We start from the raw sequence: 19,409 nt of genomic DNA, 5'->3' as shown, positions 1-19,409 counted from the left end.
TACCTTCATGTCTAAATTTTAATGGTGAGAACAAATGCTTTATAATTACCCTGGCAGTCTGGCCTGGTCATAGTAAGCTTCATCATTATGCAGATCGGGAGGATAAGGAATTTGGTCGAAGGGTGGCTCAGACACATGGTGGTCCATTTGCATTTAAGCTGGGTAGGAGTGGGTTTTGGGGAAATCCTAAATGATTCCAAGTTGATGTGACTTTTAGGGTTGTTTGGATTCATAAAAAAGGCCCATAGCTCTCAGGTTAGGGTTGATATGAGATCAGCAAGGCCTTTTCTCAGTCAGGTCATTCTTTACCACCCCTTATTCGGATGTCAACACTCTCCCAAAGGCTGCAAGGTGTGGAGTTTATTAGAGTAAGGCTCAGACACATGGTGATCCATTTGCATTTAAGGAGGGTAGGAGTGGGTTTTGAAGAAATCCTAAATAATTCCAAGTTGATGTGACTCTTAGGGTTTGTTTGGAATCATAAAAGAGGCCCATATCTCTCAGGTTAGGGTTGATATGAGATCAGCAAGGCCTTTTCTCAGTCAAGTCATTCTTTACCACCCCTTATTCGGATGTCAACACTCCTCCAAAGGCTGCAACGTGTGGAGTTTATTAGAGTAAGGCTAAAAGAGGACAGCAATTTCCAGGCTGATATTCCCACACAATAATGCCCTAGAGCTCAACCTCAGTGGTAGTTCATTTGGTAATTCAGTGCTCACGAGTTTGGGTGGGTTTTTAAGAAATGATAAAAAGAAGATGGTGAACCTATTTGGTACTGCCAAGTACTGAATGCCTACTAGTCTACTACTATTCTGATAATTTTTTACGAAATATAAAGGTTTCGGTAGAAAACGAAATGAAATGCACAGAGTTTAGGAAAAGTACAAAATTTCGGCCGAAACGTTTCGGAAATTTCACCTGGAATTTCGTTTCACAGAGAGTCGGAAAAGTACAAAATTTCGCCCTCACTGAGTTTAGGAAAAGTACAAAATTTCGGCCGAAACGTTTCGGAAATTTCACCTGGAATTTCGTTTCACAGAGTCGGAAAAGTACAAAATTTCGCTCGCACAGAGTTTAGGAAAAGTACAAAATTTCGGCCGAAACGTTTCGGAAATTTCACCTGGAATTTCGTTTCACAGAGAGTCGGAAAAGTACAAAATTTCGACCGAAATTTCTGAAATTTCGGACATTTCAGTGAAATTTCGGACATTTCAGTGAAATTTCGGAAATTTCACTTCTCTGATTTAACAAGATTTCATCCGAAATTTCGTACCGAAACCAAGATTTAAACCTTGGGTGGAAGGTGATTCCTCTAATATGATTTTGCGGGCTTCTATTCAAGGCCTGAACCCGTGGAGGGCAGGCCAGATTATAGATCAGATGCTAACTTGCTATACTGAGGTTGGAGCTGACTATCGAGCAATTTTTGCCATTTTCCATCCATTAATAAAGTTTTCTTTTATCAAAAACAGAAAAATGAATTTATTGATGATGACTGCATCTTTGAAGCTGCCTCAAAGGCTCAGACTCTAGGTTGGAACAGAAAGACCAACTTACTTAGCACCAAAAATTGAAATTTCGGTTCCGGTTTCGGCCTCTACTGAAACCAAAATTTAAATCCAAATTTTCAGTCATTTCGGCCAAAATGGCCAAATTTCGGCCGAAATTTAAGCTAAAATCCGACATTTCCAAATTTCGGTCCCTAGCGAAATCCGAAATTTTGGACCAAAATTTCAAATTTCGGCTGAAATTTAAAACCTTGATTAGCACAGTCATAGAAAGACTAGGATGAAACCTCTATTAATATTCTGAAAATATTACAAGAAGGATGTAGGTTACTAAGAGGAGACTGCAATTGTGTGGCTATTAATCAGGGAACAATCAGTGAGACATGGCAAAAGAGCATTAATATGGGACCTACGTTGACATAGACCCTTAGACCTATGGCCAGGATCTCTAGCTGTGGTGGACCCTATTTTGGGGTGGGGTGGGGAAGTAAAGGGCATTCGGGAAATTTGAGCCAAATAAATTACAACTCTTCTTAGCCACATCAGCTCAAAGGCCTTGCAACTCACTCTTTACAAAACCCCTTAGAGATGGTGTCATATCTTATCTCTACATTCTTCCCAAATTCTTCAACCAAAAGGAGATAGTGGATGGGTTTCTTCTCCAGAGAAGCTCTGCGCTTAGGGTTAAGACCAAGGCCTAAAAGCTCAACAGAGTTTCCCTATCCCTTCTGGTATCAGTCCTTGTTAGTAAGGAATTCAAGGAATTCTTTTCCACAAAATGGTCAGAAAATCTCTAGAAAAGAGACAGAGTCGAGGGGGGGAGGGGGGGAGGGGGGAGGAGTAGGGGGACCACTAAAGCTATCCATCCGTCGGATTGGAAATGCTCTGGCTGTGGATATAGGAATTTTGGGAATCGGAGTCTCTATCGGAGTTGTTCGACTTGGCGCAAGGAAGGAGTGCAAGGAAGGCACCCTCTAGGAGATTTTGCAGATACACCCCATTCGACTGGACCCTGCAGTGGCCCACCGAAGATTTTCATACCAATCAAGCAGATCGAAGAGCGATCATTGGCCCTGAAAAAATGTTTGGTGGGATAGATGATTAAGAGTATATGGAGTCTGGATGAGATATGGGCAAAAGCCAAAAGTCTCTGGAATATGCCCCAATTACCAAAACCTTTCTTGATTGGGCCACTATTAGTCCTGTTCAGTTTCAACTCCGAATAGTCGATCGGCTCCTCCAAGGAATAAGGGCCTTTGGCGACTTCCTTTCCTCTTTGAAACCCTGGAATCCATCGTTAACCTCTTCAGTGAAAGCTAGATGGATCAGATTCCATGATATTCAGCTCCATGTATGGTCCACATCAATAGTTGAGGCCCTAGGAAAGTACTTCGGGGAAGTAATCGAAGTTCAATTGGCAGGCGGCCATGAGCATTGTATGAGATATGCCTCGACTAAGGTTTTATCCAAAGAATGGAAATATCAGATCCCTTTTATTCGCCTCTGTTAACTTACCAACTTCTCCAAAAGCTTAAGCTGTTGGAGAAAGGCGTTATTTATCTTTTATACTTTAACACTCCCCCGCACGTGTGGCTCACTTGGCAAACACGTGGCACATGTGGTCCCACTTTGGGCCGACCATCGCATGTTGAATGTTTTTGCTATCCGGGAGGTTTGAACTCGAGACCTTTGGCTCTGATACCATGTTAACTTACCAACTTCTCCAAAAGCTTAAGGTGTTGGAGAAAGGCGTTATTTATCTTTTATACTTTAACAGCCTCAAAGCTGGTTCAAGCAGTTTCCTGATACATGCTGAAGAGGTAGAAGAATGGGTGCCATCTAGTGAAATTCTATCCAACAAGGATATCCCGGTGTATCTCAGGAGGTTGAAGGCAAGATCAGTAACAGGTCACAACTAAAGAGAAACCCAATCATACAAATCAAAAGAAAATTTTTTCAAAGGGTTGGCTCAAGGGAGGAAAAAGAGCTTTTAAAAAAAATTGAATTTGAATCAAGCGGGGGATCCCGGACCGAAGTGCAATACTTAGGTTGGTGTACGTCAGGTCAAAAAAAGAAAAAAGTAGAAAACGAAGGAAAATCCATTTGTATGGAGTCCCAGAGTGCAATAATGGCTAGCATAGATAGCCCTCAGCCGAAGGCTTCTAGGCAAGCTTCATGGAAAGGTAAAGAAATATCTACAGGATTTTTTAAAGGCTCGAAAAAATCTAATGAGAGCCTCAAAAAGTCAAGTGAAAAAACTAATTGGGCCAAGAAGGGCAAGAGTCACTTACGAGGACATCGTGGCTCTTTGGGTATGGAACTCGAAGAGGTACCGTAATAGAGAAGGCTCCGTCTCGAGAAGAGGCGGCAAATCCAAGAGAAGTAATCATCATTACAATCTGCTGAAGCTTTGGGCCTCTAAAGGTGGGCTATCGCTATTTAAAAGAAAGCTTCAGTGTCGTTTCAAAGCAGGAAAGAACAAGAAGAAAAAAGTACCTTCATCCTCTCAAGACTTAATGGAAAACCCTAACTCTTTAGGAAAAGGAAACGAGGAAGATAGAAAAGGGAAAAGGAAGGTCGTATGGGAGGAGCCATCTGACGTGAACGAAAAACCACCAAAGGCCAAAGAGAAAAGGCCTTACGAAGGGCCTCCGACACCAAAAGAATTAGAAATGGGGATTTTAAATAAGCTCCCCTAATTTAAAAAAGCCCTTGCAAAAGAAAGAGAAGAAAGGAGGCTAAAGTGGGCATATATGCAAAGAGCGAGAGAAAGCCTTCAGTTAGCTCCCTTGGAGGAACCGATGTCTTGTCGAGTAGAGGAGGATGCCGGTGTAGGGGAGGAGGTGGACAGTCTCTTGGCGATAGGGAATGTCTTCGAAACAAGGTTGGGTAACCATTCACCAAAGGACAAAAGGGAGGTAAAGGAAAAAAATGAGAGTCAGGGACATGAAAGGGATGGGTCTTTGGACCCTAGTTCCTAGAAATTCCCCCTCCCTCTCACTTTTGTATATATTTTTTTGGGTAGGCTTTTTGTGTCCTTGATTCTCCTTTCTGATTCTAAAAGTTTTTTTGGTGAAAAGTTCTTGATGGATTTGGGAGCAGAAGTCTTTGTTTGAAAGTTTGTGGTGGAGGCGTAGTTTTGAGCAAGAATAAGAATATACCTCAGTTTAAGGAGTCTTTAAAGTGGGAGATGTTGTTAGAGGCAGGGTCCCAGCAGTTCTTTCTTCAACATAAGTGCTAATTAGAAGATAGGAAAAGAACATCAGAGTGGGCTTGAGGAATCATGTTCTTCGCCGCTTGGGATGTATTTTCTTCTCTATTCTGAAGAGCAAGACGTGTGTACGAAATGAAGTAGTTGCTCGACTCTTATCAAACCTCTTATTTTCTTGCCTCTGCCGAAGGGAGCCTTTTGGTAATCTCATATGAACTGGAAGAAATTGAAGGAATTTGGGTGACATTGGAGGGATGTGTATCGTCTGGGATGTGTCTAGGATGGAGAAGTATTTAAGATCGAGAAGTGTTCAAGATCCCTAGTGGGGATCGCAAAGGAGTTGTGTGAAGCTTTTGTTAAAGAATGTTCAAGAAATAGGATATACAGTATTTTCCTGACCTGGTTAAGGTTTCTTTTTATCAACATTAGAGTTTGCTCTGATGTCCTCATGCTTGTAATCATGGGGGACTCCTGGTCCCTTTCTCATGGACTTATAAGTATGATTTATAAATTTAATGTCATCTTTCAAAAAAAAAAAAAATCTTATCTCTACCTCCCAGAAGGATTTGACAACTGGCTTAAAACCAATTTCCACAAAAAGATATGTTTGATGGTCCACCTCTAGGTAATCTATTGGATAAAATAGATGGGATGACCATTCTCGAGGTAATCTATTGAACAAAATCACTGTGATGACCCTTCTCTAGGTCATCTACTGGCTTATAGCCAATACCTGACGCATTTCCAATCTACAATGACCAAATGGCACAAGGGATGGTAAACTTGTCTACTAATCATGAGATAATGCACTCATTAGAATTAACAATTCCATGACTTCTACTCAAAAACAGTTTCGGAACTAGTCACATGACCGCTCAATGAATAGATGAAAATTAGTTATCCATGGTAACATTTTCCTCCCTTTTTTTTTTGAAATGGTATCCATGGTAACACTTTGCTTTATTGAAAAAAAAAAGAAGTAAATGAAGATGTTAAGAATCTGTCATGGCAAGACACAAAGTTTACCTTCATGAATTCACCATCTAGCTCTTGTAGAAGTTGTTGTATCTGAAACAGAAAAAAAAGCACATTTAGCTAGAGCCTTTTCAAGCTAAATATTAGAAAAACCCTGAGGAAGAGTATTTCGGATGAAATAACAATCTTGCTCCATGCCAGATTAATGTGATGTCCACACAATACAATGACAAGTATCAAACACATCCTTTTCGTAGAATCTGTCAGAGCAGATTGACAACCATAACAAAGGTTTACAAAGCAATATGACTATTTTTGTTAGTAAAGACAGGCCCGGTTACCACCATCTTTAAAGTAGTACAAAACAGAGCCTACACAAAATAGTGAAATCATATACAATAAAGTAGCAGGTAAAGTTTAGTGGTAAAAGTGTGATTCATTCTATCAACAACTGAACGAGTAAAGTTGTTTTCTAGTTGTATTCATATCCCAATCAAAATCTTTATTCATAAATGTTTAATCATTTATCTCTCAATGCCACATTTGAAGAAGAACATACATTCTCATGATTTGTTTCCATTTCCAATGGTAACATTACAATAAAGAATGTCTCACTTATTTAAATTTCAATTAAATAATATAGAAATGTGTAGACAGAATCTACCTTCAATGTTTCTTCTGCTTTGAACCCCAACAGCAACAAAGCCTATAAAAAAAAACCACTGGTCTTGAACATTCACAAAACATTAAGAGTTCATAGGAAAAGACAGTCCATTGACCTCAAAACACAGGTTAGGAAATTTCCTTTTCAGACGAGTGATAGAATTGACAGGAAGGAATTAAGTGATAGAATATAGCATAAAACACATAATGGATGACGGGAAAATGAGATATAAAAGAAAAGAAAATGGGAATTTCTCATAACAAACCATTCACCAAATATTATTCACATACAACAGAATCGACAACGAATTATATCAATATACAGATTTCTCAAGATTGGATAGAAGGGTGGGTCAAATAACACAGATTTCTCAAGAAATACTAGTGTTGCAGAAACAAGAGTTCTCAAGATTTTTGCTCAACACATAGAAAGATATTATCGCAATGAATTTCAGTAAAAACAGTAGGAAATTTGCAGAGATTCATGTCATGATTTTCCTTATAAAGCTCCAAGTGATAGGAAACAACTTGTTTTCTTTGTACCTTCTAGCAACTTCGATATTTCATTCAAGGTTTCAGGATTCAGTTTCGGTATGCATTTCGGTAAGAAGGAAACAATGTTGGATGGAAATTTCGTAGAGATACAGTAAAATCACGAAAATGTATGGAAACATACACAAATAATGGACATTTAAGATGAAACTTCAGGAAGTGCTAGAGATAGAATAGGCACAAATACACACTCAAAAAGTACCTAAAAGCAAAAAAACAGCTATAATCATTTTAAAACATTGAACACCTAGTGACATGCATTGTCGCTCATGTTCGATAATTCAGTACATACCACAATTCACATGTAATTTACATAAATATTTATTCTATAAATAATACGTACAATACACTACATTTCACAAAAAAATTATATAAATATAATTACGTAACACATGTTGGTAACACAGATAGACTTACATTTTTTTGTTTCAGTATACATTTCGATTTCGGTACGCATTTAAGTGGGGATGGAAAATAAAACATTTTGGTCGTTTTGTGTCAATTTTGGAGGAAATTTAAAAGAATGCGTCCGTTCCATTTTTCTCATGAAGGAAACTGATGGGGACATCAACAATGGGCGTCAATTCAAGGTTTACAAGCGTAGACGTGGACGAGACTGATGGCGGGGACTTTACTAACATGGGTCACAAACATTGTCGTCTTTTTTTTACTATTTACTTTCTATTTTTGTCATTTTATTTGTAGCCTACTTTTTAGGCATCAAATCTCATCCGTTTGACGTGTTTTTTGTATTATTAGAAAGGTTTTTCAATTACCTATCTAATGAGCCTAAGATCACATGATTTGGATGTGATTTGAGCAAGTTATGAGTGTTTTTAGGAAGTGGTAAAGGTCTATTACGGGATTACTATTTTATGTAAGTTTTTATCTTTACTTAGTTTACTTTGGATTAGATGAATGGTTGAGATTAGTTTTTAACTTTAAGATATCTTCTAGGGTTTCTTTTCTTATAAATGCATCTTATGAAAGCAATGTAAGAGACTTTGAATATTGAATAGAATTGAGAATTTTTTTTAGAGCTATTGTGGCTTGAACTTCTTCTCTTGTCCTCTTGGTGGCTTGGAGCCATTCTTCTCTCATCTCATCTCATCTATTATCTTCTATTTCTTCAATCAAATCAACACAAACAAGGTTAGTAAATCAGATTTTCTAGTTTCTTTGTTCTTGAACCCTAAAACTAGAAATCCCAAAATCCATAGATCTCCCTTGTTCTCGAAGATCTTATTATGAGATTTTGACTGATTGTTTTTATGATTAAACCTCAGCCTAAACACCCAAGAACCCTAACTTTAAACCCCTTTTGTAGCCAATTAAAAATTCGCACCATTTTCAAGCCCGGAAACCCGTTTTAAAGATCCCTAGCCTAAACCTACGATCAAATCAGAGCCTAAACCTACCATCAACCTTTCTTTTACCTTCTAAACCTTAACCTAAGATTTGGACAGCAGTATTAAACCAAAATACCCGATCTGCCAAATTACCAAAATACTCTTACAGCCCAAAACTGGACCATTTGCCTTTACAGTTGCTGAACATTGTTTTTGTTTTTCTTCATTGGATATTATTATTTTCATGCTTGTGTTACATCTATTTCATTGGTACTTACATTAGCTTTTAGTTATTTTAATTGGTTGCATGCGTAAAACATAATTTAGGCCTAATTTTGTTAGAAGTTGGTTAGTTAACATGGTATCAGAGCCAAAGGTCTCGAGTTCAAACCTCCCAGATAGTAAAAATCTACATGCGATGGTCTGCCCAAAGTAGGACCACATGTGCCACGAGTTTGCCAAGTGGGCCACACGTACGGGGGAGTTTAAGTATAAAAGATAAATAACGCCTTTCTCTAACAGCTTAAGCTTTTGAAGAAGTTGGTAAGTTATCATGGTATCAAAGCGGGTCGATCGGACCTAGCCTTGGTTACAACAAGAAGCAGCTTCGTTCTCCAGTGGGCAGCTGATCTAGCCGTCCGCCCGGTCTCAATCTCTTCTTCTTCTTTTTTTATTCACCTACCACCTTCCTCTAGATCTAGTAGAAACCTCAAACCCATCTTCAGTTTCCTATTTTTTGGGCCTCTAGAACTGCTCCAACCATAGCCTCTTGTTTTTTTATCTCTTCTGAAAGAAGCAACAGACAATATATTCACCATGGTCCATCCCCATCATCTTGCCGTCTTGCTGAAGCAGTCGTTATCCCTTATTCTCCTAATGGGTTCATGTTTTGTCACCCTTGTTGCCGGGTTTCTTCGTCTCGTCTTTGGACAACCCGCTCAACCGCTGCCTCTCCCTGCAGATGAGACCATGACGATTTTTTTTTTTTTTGAAAGATGACGATTTCATTGATACTATGAAAGATACAGTGGGGACCAGGGGTCCCGACCTATATTACATAATATCAAATAGGTTAGGCAGGAGCATACTCCTAGGCCATAAAGAGGGTCCAAAAACTAGCCTATGTTATAGAAATAAACACTACTAAATCTTCCTCCGAACCTCCACAGTTACTATTCAGATCCCCAAGAACCAAACTTATAACAGTGTCCCAGAGCTAAGGGAGCTTCCTCTTTCGGGCATCTACAGCAACATCTCACTTTGAAGTAGCTCACCTATACTGAGAATTTTTCCAACGCCTCCAAGATGTGCTGGATTTGAAAATCCGGCATGTCAATGAGAAGTTCCTCCGGCATCCAGTACAGGCGATTAGGGTTTTTTCTTTCAGCAATCCTTTCTTCCACTAATCGGATACCTACCACCTTGTTAGCTTCCCAAATCATTCTCCGCTCCGCCCTTTCTTCAGCTAACAGTAGTCTGAAGAAGGGGTGCTTAAGTAACGGCGAGTGGGTATCTTTGACCTCACATATTCCACAGAGTCTGTACAAAGTAAAGGGGAAATCCTTGGCATCTTGTTTAAAGGTTTTCCACTGCTTCTGAAGGAGCTCATCGATCATTACTTTGTGGGTCGGTTCAATCTTAAAAGCCTTGTCCTCATCATAAGTCATCAACTTCATTCTCGTGAGGATAACTTCTAAGATTATAATCTCAGTGAATTGTCTGCTCCGCCCAACCGAGCCAGAAGAGGAACCATTAGAATTGTCTTGATTATCCATTCTTGGATACTGATTTGATTATTCAGGGGAGGAAGAATCGCCCAAAACCTAAACCCTACTCCTTAAGCAATGTCCTATAAATCCAAGTCCAAGGCCTTATACCTTCCCGATCTTCAATAAAAAGAGATAGGAAATATTTTAGCACTAAAAGTTAAAATGGCCCACCCCCAGATCAACCATTAAGTGAGAGAGAAATTGATCCTAGCCCAAGCTAGACTCGGGACACCCCTCATCCATTTACGACACCTACTCTGGGAATGTAGATTTGAAGGGAATGTCCCTAATAACCTTGTCATAAGATAACCTCCCCGCAGGACCAGACGTGGCCATTCTGAGTCCGAGATTCCTTAAACGTGCGCTTTTCGTCTTTTTAAGTTTCAGATATGTTTCCTTGTTGCATAGACTAGAGGCCCGAGGCCTAAAAATCCCCAAATCGGTCCTTAACTTCGCAATTCTACATTTCAAAAGCCTATGACGGATAGAACTAACATGACAAGACTCGGCCCTGTCCCTTTTGAAAGGAAGTGACAGGAAAGAAGGGGGGGCACATAACCCTGCAAGAGACATGACTCTGTTGTCAGGAGCTGAAATTTAAAATTTGAATTCAAGGACCCCATAGGACCAACGGTCTCAATATCCAGATCCGAGCAATGCCTAAGCGAGATCTCCGGTGTCGCCGGTAGCTTTACCGGGGTCTGAGAAACGATCTCCGAAGGATCAAGTGCCAAAGGGGGAGGGGCCAATCTAGATTGGGGATTCTGAATAGTTGCAGGACCCAACTGCCGATTATTACCCTAGATCTCGACTCCAACTGAGTAACATCGGCCCACTGTTTGGATCTGAATAGAGGGTGAAAGTAACTTTACTTCCACCCTGGTGCGAGAATTTTAGCTGATACGAATGACATGCAATGATTGTGAACCCCTTCCATTTTAACTTCCAAGACTCGACCAAGTAGGCCACATAAGGCTTCAACAGTGGATAATGCCCAAACATGAAGGAGGATACCATAAAAGTTAATCCATATCGCCTCCACACCTGGGACATAGTCTGTACCCCAAATTGAAAGGGAATTCAATTTACTATCCCAGACCTTCCTTTGGCTAGGATCAAGGCGGCTTCCCCCTCTGACTCAAACATAAACAAATTCTCGGCCTTTGATAGATCACATGGGCAAGAGCGAGAGGGGATGTTCCAGGATTTCTTGGCCCACTGCCACAGGTCTCCAAGGGATTCTGAAATATTCCTCTTTTTCCCTATGAGGCAATTTTTAAGAGTAGCCAGTCTTGTGTCCACTTACTTGCCCGAGATGATTAAAGACGGGATACCCCCTTCGATCAAAGAAGAGATCGTCCCCGAGTCAGGCCATCGATCATCTTCCTTATTAACATTATCCAATCTGGTGTCTGGGTTGATTTTTTTCTTACCAGGCGAGGGAGTACCCTTCACAATCAAATGACACCTTCGACATTTGACCCTCCATCTAAAATTGGGGTAGTTGCAGTCTAAGCAATTCTAGTCCCCGGATATCCAGTTTGAGTCTGAATTCACCTTATTTCTTTTTCCTTTTAACCCCCAAGTACCAAGCAAATGCTCCCGATTGTTTAGATTACACCATCGACAACAACGCCTCCATATGAAATTCCAGTAAGCGCATGCTAAGCAAAACCAATCCCCCATCCCCTTTCCCCAATGAAACACCTTATCTATGTGAGGTCCTAGGATGAATGGGTTGGATGAGTCAAACATGACGATATTTCTTTCTATGTTTATCACCCGCATTGCTTGTTTCGTATTCCCGATCCTTGCCATTGTTGGGGTCCTCGCTGCTTCGTCAAACTATCTCCACCGAGAAGCAATTAAGTGAGCAAGGCATTTAATGCCATTGAAAACCAGAGAATACCTCTCAGGTTGCCAAAGTAAAATGGCAGTTCACCCACCAACCTGCCAGTACCTTTTGAAGCATTTGTTCTCTTTAAACATGGGAAATGGTAATTGTGGACAAGGCAATACTGGCATGGCAAGGGACTGTAAAGAAAAGACAAATTTGGAACCCCTCATTTATCTGCATGCATCCCCTGATTTTATTTCTCACACCCCTAATTTTTTTTCATCTAAAATACTCTACCAAATTTGATCTTGGCACCCCTAAAGTTGATATTGCCTTCAATGACCCCTAAATTTGATCTCGGGACCCCTCTTGTTTTCTTTACACTGTCTACATGATCGGAATTGCCAACTTTAAGCACTAATTGTCATCATCGTTTTTGCCGCTAATTGCCGCCCATCTCTTTGTTTTTTTTTTTTCTCATCTTTGTTGCCCATTCAGGCATTGATCCATAGTGACCCATTTCTTGCCTATTCCGGCATCAGTCCATAGTGACCCATTTCTTGCCCATTCCGGCATTGGTCTTGTCTAGCCCATTGAGGCTATGATTTGTTCTCATCCATCTCTTCACGGCAAATCAACAAGCGGCGTCTTCTTCGGCAACAACATCAAGGCATATTCATCATCAAACTTCGGCAATGCGCTTCAAATCAAAAGATTCTATTTTCTTATGGGGAGAAGTTTTTATTTTCTTATTTGGGAATTTCATTGTAATCAAACGTATGTTGATTTTCAATCCACATACGTTTGAGGGGGCATGTTAGAATATGTGAGATCTCATAGTCAGATTATGTTGAATTCACTTCATTGGATCACCATGGTGCTAGATTAGGCAAGTGGGTTGATGGGGTAACCTAGCTAGATTAGGTAGCTAGCTTAAATTAGCAATTAACCTAATCTTAGTAGGTAAAATTTCTAGAATTATCTCTTGCCTTGGTTATGTTTATCTCTTTCTGTGTTTAACCCTTTGAGTGTTCTATATAATCACTCATTAGGGCTTATTGTATTGTGTCCAAGAATACACATGCGATGGTCGGCCCAAAGTGGGACCACATGTGCCATGTGTTTGCCAAGTGGGCCACACGTGCGGGGGAGTGTTAAAGTATAAAAGATAAATAACGCCTTTCTCCAACAACTTAAGCTTTTGGAGAAGTTGATAAGTTATCAAGGTATCTTCAATTGGAGGCCAGCAAAGCACCCATGATGAATGCGTCCGTTCCATTTTTCTCATGAAGGCAACATATCTAGCTTTCAATCCCTTCGCATGCACTCTTAGGCTCCTTGTGGTTCAAATCAGGACCCTCTCCTCACCAAGCAAGGAGAGATCGTCTTCTTCAATTGGATCCTAGCAAAGCACTCATGATGGGTCCCCAAAATTTTTGCTATCGTTTTCCTTCACCTCTATCTTTCTTCATCATTGTCTCCTCATTACCTTTCCTTGAATAAAACTTCAGAGTTTGTATTAAAAACATGTTTTCTATCCCATGTAATGATTTTTCCTATTAATCTCTCTAAGTGTAGTATTGAATAACCAATTCACCGATTTAAGAAGAAGAAAAAAAACACAAGCAATTGGAAATTATAACTCATATATACTATTGTAACAATGTCCTACAAATATGCTTCTACTTCAACTATCAAAAAGAATGTATCCTTAGAGAAGCTTACTAATAGCAATCTCCTACCAATATATTTCTACTTCAGCTATCAAAAAGAATGTATCGTTAGAGAAGCTTACGTAAGAAAACACATAAAATGTTTCCAATCATCCCAATTCAAAAAAAAAAACAGAAAACGTCCACCTAATGAGAGAATATAATTAAATATAAGAAAAGTAACAAACAATACATTGTCACAAGATATATGTTAAGTAGATATTTTGTATTTTGACAGTGATTGATCACCCTGGCGGACTAATATATGAGGTGTAAGGTTTTGTGTGCCGAGAGGAAGGAGAGTTTCGTACTCCTAATCGAAATGGTGAAATTCTTCTCCAATGAACGTAGTCACACTGTCAAACCATGTAAATCTTGTGTTCTTATCATGTATTTGTGGTTCTTGCATCTCATTGTGTCGTTGATGCACATCGTGTTTGATCCTATTTTGAGAGATCTCGTGGTCTTCAACAAGGTGGTATTAGAGCCAGGTTTTGGGTAATTGCAGTTGTGATAAGCACCAAGTTTGACGTGGAGAAATTCAATGGGGAAGGGAATTTCAACTCGTGGGAAAGATGAGTGAGAGATTTTGTGGTTCAGAGAGGTTTGGTGAAGGGTTTATTAGGCAAATCTAAGAAACCGGCAAAGATGAGCAAAGGCGATTGAAAAGAGCTAGATATGAAGGCAGTTAGCGTGGTCCATTTGTGTTTGGCAAATGAGGTCGTGTACAACATGATCGGCTAAGAGATTGTTAACCGGGATTTGACGAAAACTCAAGAATGAGGGAGAAATCACTAACCAACAAAATATTTCTCAAGAAGCGATTATATGCTCTTCGGATAAAAAAAACACAAGCTTGTTGCAACATCTCAACACCTTCAACATAAGCTAGTTGTAGCATCTCAACACCTTCAACATGATGGTCTCAGAATTATTGAATGTTGGAAGCATTTTGGAAGAGGATAACAAGGCACTACTTCGCTTAGCATCTCTCCAATGCTCCTATGATCACTTAGTTATTAGCCTTCTATTTGGGAAAAATACCTTGGCCACGACATACGTAACTTCAGCCTTTCTTGTAAGTAAAAAAGATAAAGAAGGTTATTGCATAAAATCCAAGGAAGATGGACTTGTGGTGAATGTCAATAACAGGCCAAGGCGTGGTCAATCTCGTGATAGGAGGCCAGATGGGGTTGAATCTCGATCCAAATCGAGACGGAGAAGCATAGTTGAATGTTATTGGTGCCATAAAAGGGGGCACATCAAAAGAGACTATAGGAAGCAAAAAGATTTAGAAGAGAAGAAACAAAACATCTCAAATCAAGCCAGTTATGCAACTACCTTTCAACAAGATGACTAAAACAAACCTTGACTTTGAAGTTAAAGATGGTTTCTTTTTTATCTGTTGAAGCAAATCAATTACATTTAGGGAATGACCAAACATCCTAAATGCTCACAAGATACGTATGATTAATATTGCAAAAGATGCCATGGGATAAATTCTATTGCATGTTCCATGCAACGGAGGAGGAAGAACCCCTATTTAAGGTCCTAAAAAGATGAATCTCATTAGGTCGATGTTGAACACTTGTTTGTGATATATGTAGTTGTGTAGTCATGCTTGTATATACATATGTATATATATGTAAGAATTATACTTATGTGTGTGTGCATATGCATACAAGCATATGTATGTGTGTGTATAAATTGAACAATGAAAACAAGGGAAAATGATATTCATGATTCCTTATTAGAGATTTTATGATGTTATAAATAAACTAATCAAAGAGTGTGAAATATAGTGTTATTACCAAACAAGGGAGTTCAAATATCATTTCCCAAGTACCATTCAAAAAAGATATCATTTCCTAAGATTAGTGAAAAAACTATTGAGAACTTACAGGTGGACCATATCTGGGATCATCAGCATTCAATGGAACAAATTTTGAGTCTTCAATTAACTCACTAGGTACCCCTGCATCAAGTTCGCACATTACTTAATTTTATAACAAATAAAAACATTATCTAATTTTATAACAAACAAAACACACAAGAAAGAAAGAAAAAAATTGATGCAACTGTGACCACTATGAAAAAATAAGGCCACAATTTGATTCTAGAGCAAGATAACGGCACGGGAAAACATCTTTAACATAAATCATATAAATTCATAGATGAAAATACATAGACTTACTAGGCTTATTTTTAGGAAAAATACATGGACATTGCACACATAGGAACAGGTTGTTTTTCAAGTTTCTGTACATACGACATGGTGTGGGCGTAACTTTGTCTTCAAATTTTTAATTGAGGATCAAGAAGGCGTAATATTGACAGATTTTGTCAAGAAGGCCATAATTGGCACCTTCAAAGGTCATTAATTTTGAGCTACTTTCATGGAAATTTTATAATTCATCGGAGCTTTGAATGTGTATTGTACTTGTCATAGAAGGTCTCCAATTTTATTTAACTTCTTTCTAAAGTTAGAAATTTATTCCACAATGGATTGCATTAGTTATTTTATTTTTAATCAAAATTATTTAAGTTTGGACTTTATTTTACAATGGATTGCAGTATATATTTTATTTTTAATTAAGTAGTATTGAGGAAGTATTGTGTATTTAAGTTTGAATTTTTATTTTTAATTAAATTAGTATTTAGAAAGTATAGTGTATTTAAGTTCAAACTTTATTTTACAATGGATTGCATTAGTTATTTTATTTTTAATTAAATTAGTGTTGAAGGTGGGTTTTGTAGAAAAGTGCCATGTTTTTGACAATTGGCTTCTATATATTGAATTAAATACTATTTCGGTTCTCCCTAACTTTGGGGAAATTTTCTATTGTTCTTATTCTTCCATAGTCAGTTGCCCATCAAAAAGGAGGGAAACACATTAAAGAAAATCTATCAGGGCTAGTTTTTGAAAAATTCAATCTATCAAGATTAGTTTAAACAAAACACAACCACATCCCCCAAACTGATAGTTAAAACTGCAAAAAAAGCAGGGACCACCAACCTACTTTACAATTTATGCTAATTAACTAAATGAGAATGGACATGATGTCTAAAGTCTAAATTCATACAATAAACCTAGGAAAGCAGTCATGGTTCGATTGAGAATGTTTGATGGGATGATCTACACACTTGAGAATGTCCGGCATGTTCCAAATATGTCAAAGAGTTTGATTTCTTCGCCTCCTTTGGAGTTTGAGGGTTGGAGATTTTTGGGTGGAGATGGAGTCCTTAAAGTGTTTAGAGGGGCTCTTGTGATCATAAAGGGAATCCGGGTTGGGCTCTTGTACAAGTTATTGGGAGGTGTCATGGTTGATGATGTCGCAAACATGGCGGTTGATAAAGGCTATGGAAGAACAAATACAAGCATTTCAAAAGAACAAGACATGAGATTTGGTGGAGTTGCCAAAATGTCGAAAGTCCCTTGGTTTCAAGAAGGGAGGCTTGACAAACTGGTGATTATGAACCACTGTGGAGATTGTTGAGCCGGTGATACATAATCACCTTTTCGTTTTTTTATTCTCTTTGGAGTGGGTCCCACTTTGTCCTTTAAGTGGGATGGTTTCTTCTCTCTATATACATGGTGGGTGTAGGCAAAAGGAAATAGGTTTTTGAGAAAAGGGGAAAAGGGAGAAGCTTAAGAAGAGAGGAGAAAAGGTTGGGGCAAAAAAGAAGGATTTTCTCTTGAGCCCTTGGAGGGCTTTTGTGGTGAAGCAAAAACAAAGTTTTTTTTTCTCTTCTTCTTGGCTACTCAAGGTGTGTTCTTCTTCTTCCATCCTTCTTCTCCATTTGTTTTCCTTTGCAACCCTAGTGTTGGAGGGTTTTCCAAAGGTTTTTTATCTCGTACTCGGTGTAGAGATTTGGGGGTTACCTTGTGGTTGCATAGAAGATCGAAGAGAAGAGTTTTTCGGTGGCTTTTACCGGTGTGGAGGTAACATTGTACTATTTGGTTTGAAATAGTAGATTTGTGTTCCCTTGTCCGTGGATGTAGCCATGTGTGGTGAACCACATATATTCTTGTCTTCTAATGGTTGCTTGTGATTTATTTATTTTGCTCCCTTTGCCTTTGTGGTTATTTGCCATATATATTTTCTCCATCTTATTTGTACAAGATCTTAGATTTTTCCGTTTATTCGCTGGTGGAAGATTGATTGGATTTATTGGCGGTGGGTTTTGGCAACAACAATTCGAAAATATGATCCAAACGTCTATGAATATAAATTCTGCTTAAAATAGATGGGCGACGACATTATATTCTCATTTTAGATACTGAAGCCATGTGGAACAGTTAATTTACTCTTATCAGGCAAAAAAAAAGTTCACCGATAAATTCAAGTTATGGTGTATATGATGTAGTTACAAAATAGTTACTGTAGGATATGCTTTTTAGATTTGTAAGTGTTAGATATTTATCATGTGTCATGTAAGTGGGTAAATGGGTTTTGTAAGTGGGCAAATGGGTTGGTGATGTGGCTTACCTTTGTGCTTGTATTTAAGTAGTAGTAATTGAATGAAATGGAGGAGAAGAAAATTTTACAGCAAAGGAGACTTTATGTAGGAGAGTCATGGATCCTCTCGAATTGAACCATTAGGAGGTCTAGTTGCCTGGATTCAACCATTTCCCTTCTCTTTTTCTATCTTTTTTTTTGTTTATTTGTGTTACCGCCGATTAGGAACTTAACATTCACATCCATAACAACTAAGATAAACATTTAAAATTATTGCTAACAGAATCACAACACAAGATAGCGGGAAAGTAACAAAACGAAAAAATACAATATGAATTATCAAAATATCTATGATTTTTGGGGAGAAATTAAAAGATATACCTTCTTGGGTTGCTCCAAGGGCATTCTTAAACTTGAAGGAACTTGTATTTTTAGCAGAGATTAGGGCAGAATTCGATGAAATAACAGAAGGGTTACAGGAAATAGAAGAGATTGAAGTAAGGAGACGGTTTGAAGAACGATTTGGAGGAAACCCAGAAAGAAAGCTTTGCAGAGGGACGGCAGAAGCCATGATTTCGCTTCGTTATCCGTAACTCATTTTGAACTGTGTACAGTATTGGGGTTTACATAATTTCTCATAAAAAAGAAAGGACGATGATAAATTCGCTCTACCTATAGGATAATTCGCTCCCTTGTAAAGGAGGGTACGCGCCAGACTTTAACGCTTTCTATCGTCAATTCCCGTTACAGTCAACAGCCCTGCATACACGTGCAGTACCAAAAAAACAGTGAAGCCCACATTATTTTTGGTGATCCAAACCGTTCATTTGTTGGGCCTTGATGTGGATAGCATGTGAGAACTTCTCCGTAGGATTTTACTAACCTTCGATTTGTGGAGGTTTAAAATGGACGGCGCAGTATAAAAACCATGATTTCTCGGCAGACTTATCTAGACGGCAAAAAGTGACCTGGACCCACGTGTCCACCCGGCCCGCCAGTAAATTACGGGTCCGGGTCACCGATCAGTGATCCGTTTGAAATTGACCCGCGGGTCCCCCTGGTCCATCAAAACTGGGCCGGGCCGGGTGGACCCGAGGGTGCGCGTAGAGAAGTGCAAAACCTTTTATTTTTGCACCTTTTGGCTTTTTTTTCTTAATTGTCATAATTTTTCCTTTTTGTATGTAGTTTTTTCCGTAATTGTCATATTTTAGAACATTATTTCGGTTTTTTTTTTTCGTAATTTTTCTACTTTGCTTTTATTTTTCCATAATTTCTCATTTAAAACTTAGTACCCATGATTATTATTTATTGCTAGCCACATTTTCACAAATAGTACTTCTTCCAATCTTTGTAGTTTGCTCCACGTCGACAAT

The 19,409-nt window shown here is 38.7% G+C and overlaps 1 protein-coding gene across 1 annotated transcript in view; it reads right to left on the bottom strand.

Annotated features, from left to right (window-relative positions):
* The window catches only part of LOC143854047 (vacuolar acid trehalase), a 34,627-nt gene extending 15,924 nt beyond the window's left edge, over positions 1-18,703 (bottom strand). Inside the window, 4 exon segments of the mRNA XM_077363771.1 lie at positions 5,746-5,787; positions 6,359-6,400; positions 15,478-15,551; positions 18,418-18,703. Of these exon segments, the coding sequence (XP_077219886.1) occupies positions 5,746-5,787; positions 6,359-6,400; positions 15,478-15,551; positions 18,418-18,607 (348 nt within the window). The 5' untranslated portion in view covers positions 18,608-18,703.
* Between the last annotated feature and the right edge of the window lie 706 nt (positions 18,704-19,409).

This window comes from Tasmannia lanceolata, unplaced genomic scaffold (genome assembly GCF_043159265.1).
Source record: "Tasmannia lanceolata isolate RefF3 unplaced genomic scaffold, GAP_Taslan_0.1 ptg000020l, whole genome shotgun sequence".
In the NCBI taxonomy this organism is placed as follows: Eukaryota; Viridiplantae; Streptophyta; class Magnoliopsida; order Canellales; family Winteraceae; genus Tasmannia; species Tasmannia lanceolata.
The sequence above is the reverse complement of the archived record's forward strand: the minus strand, read 5'-3'. Positions and strand labels throughout refer to the sequence as shown.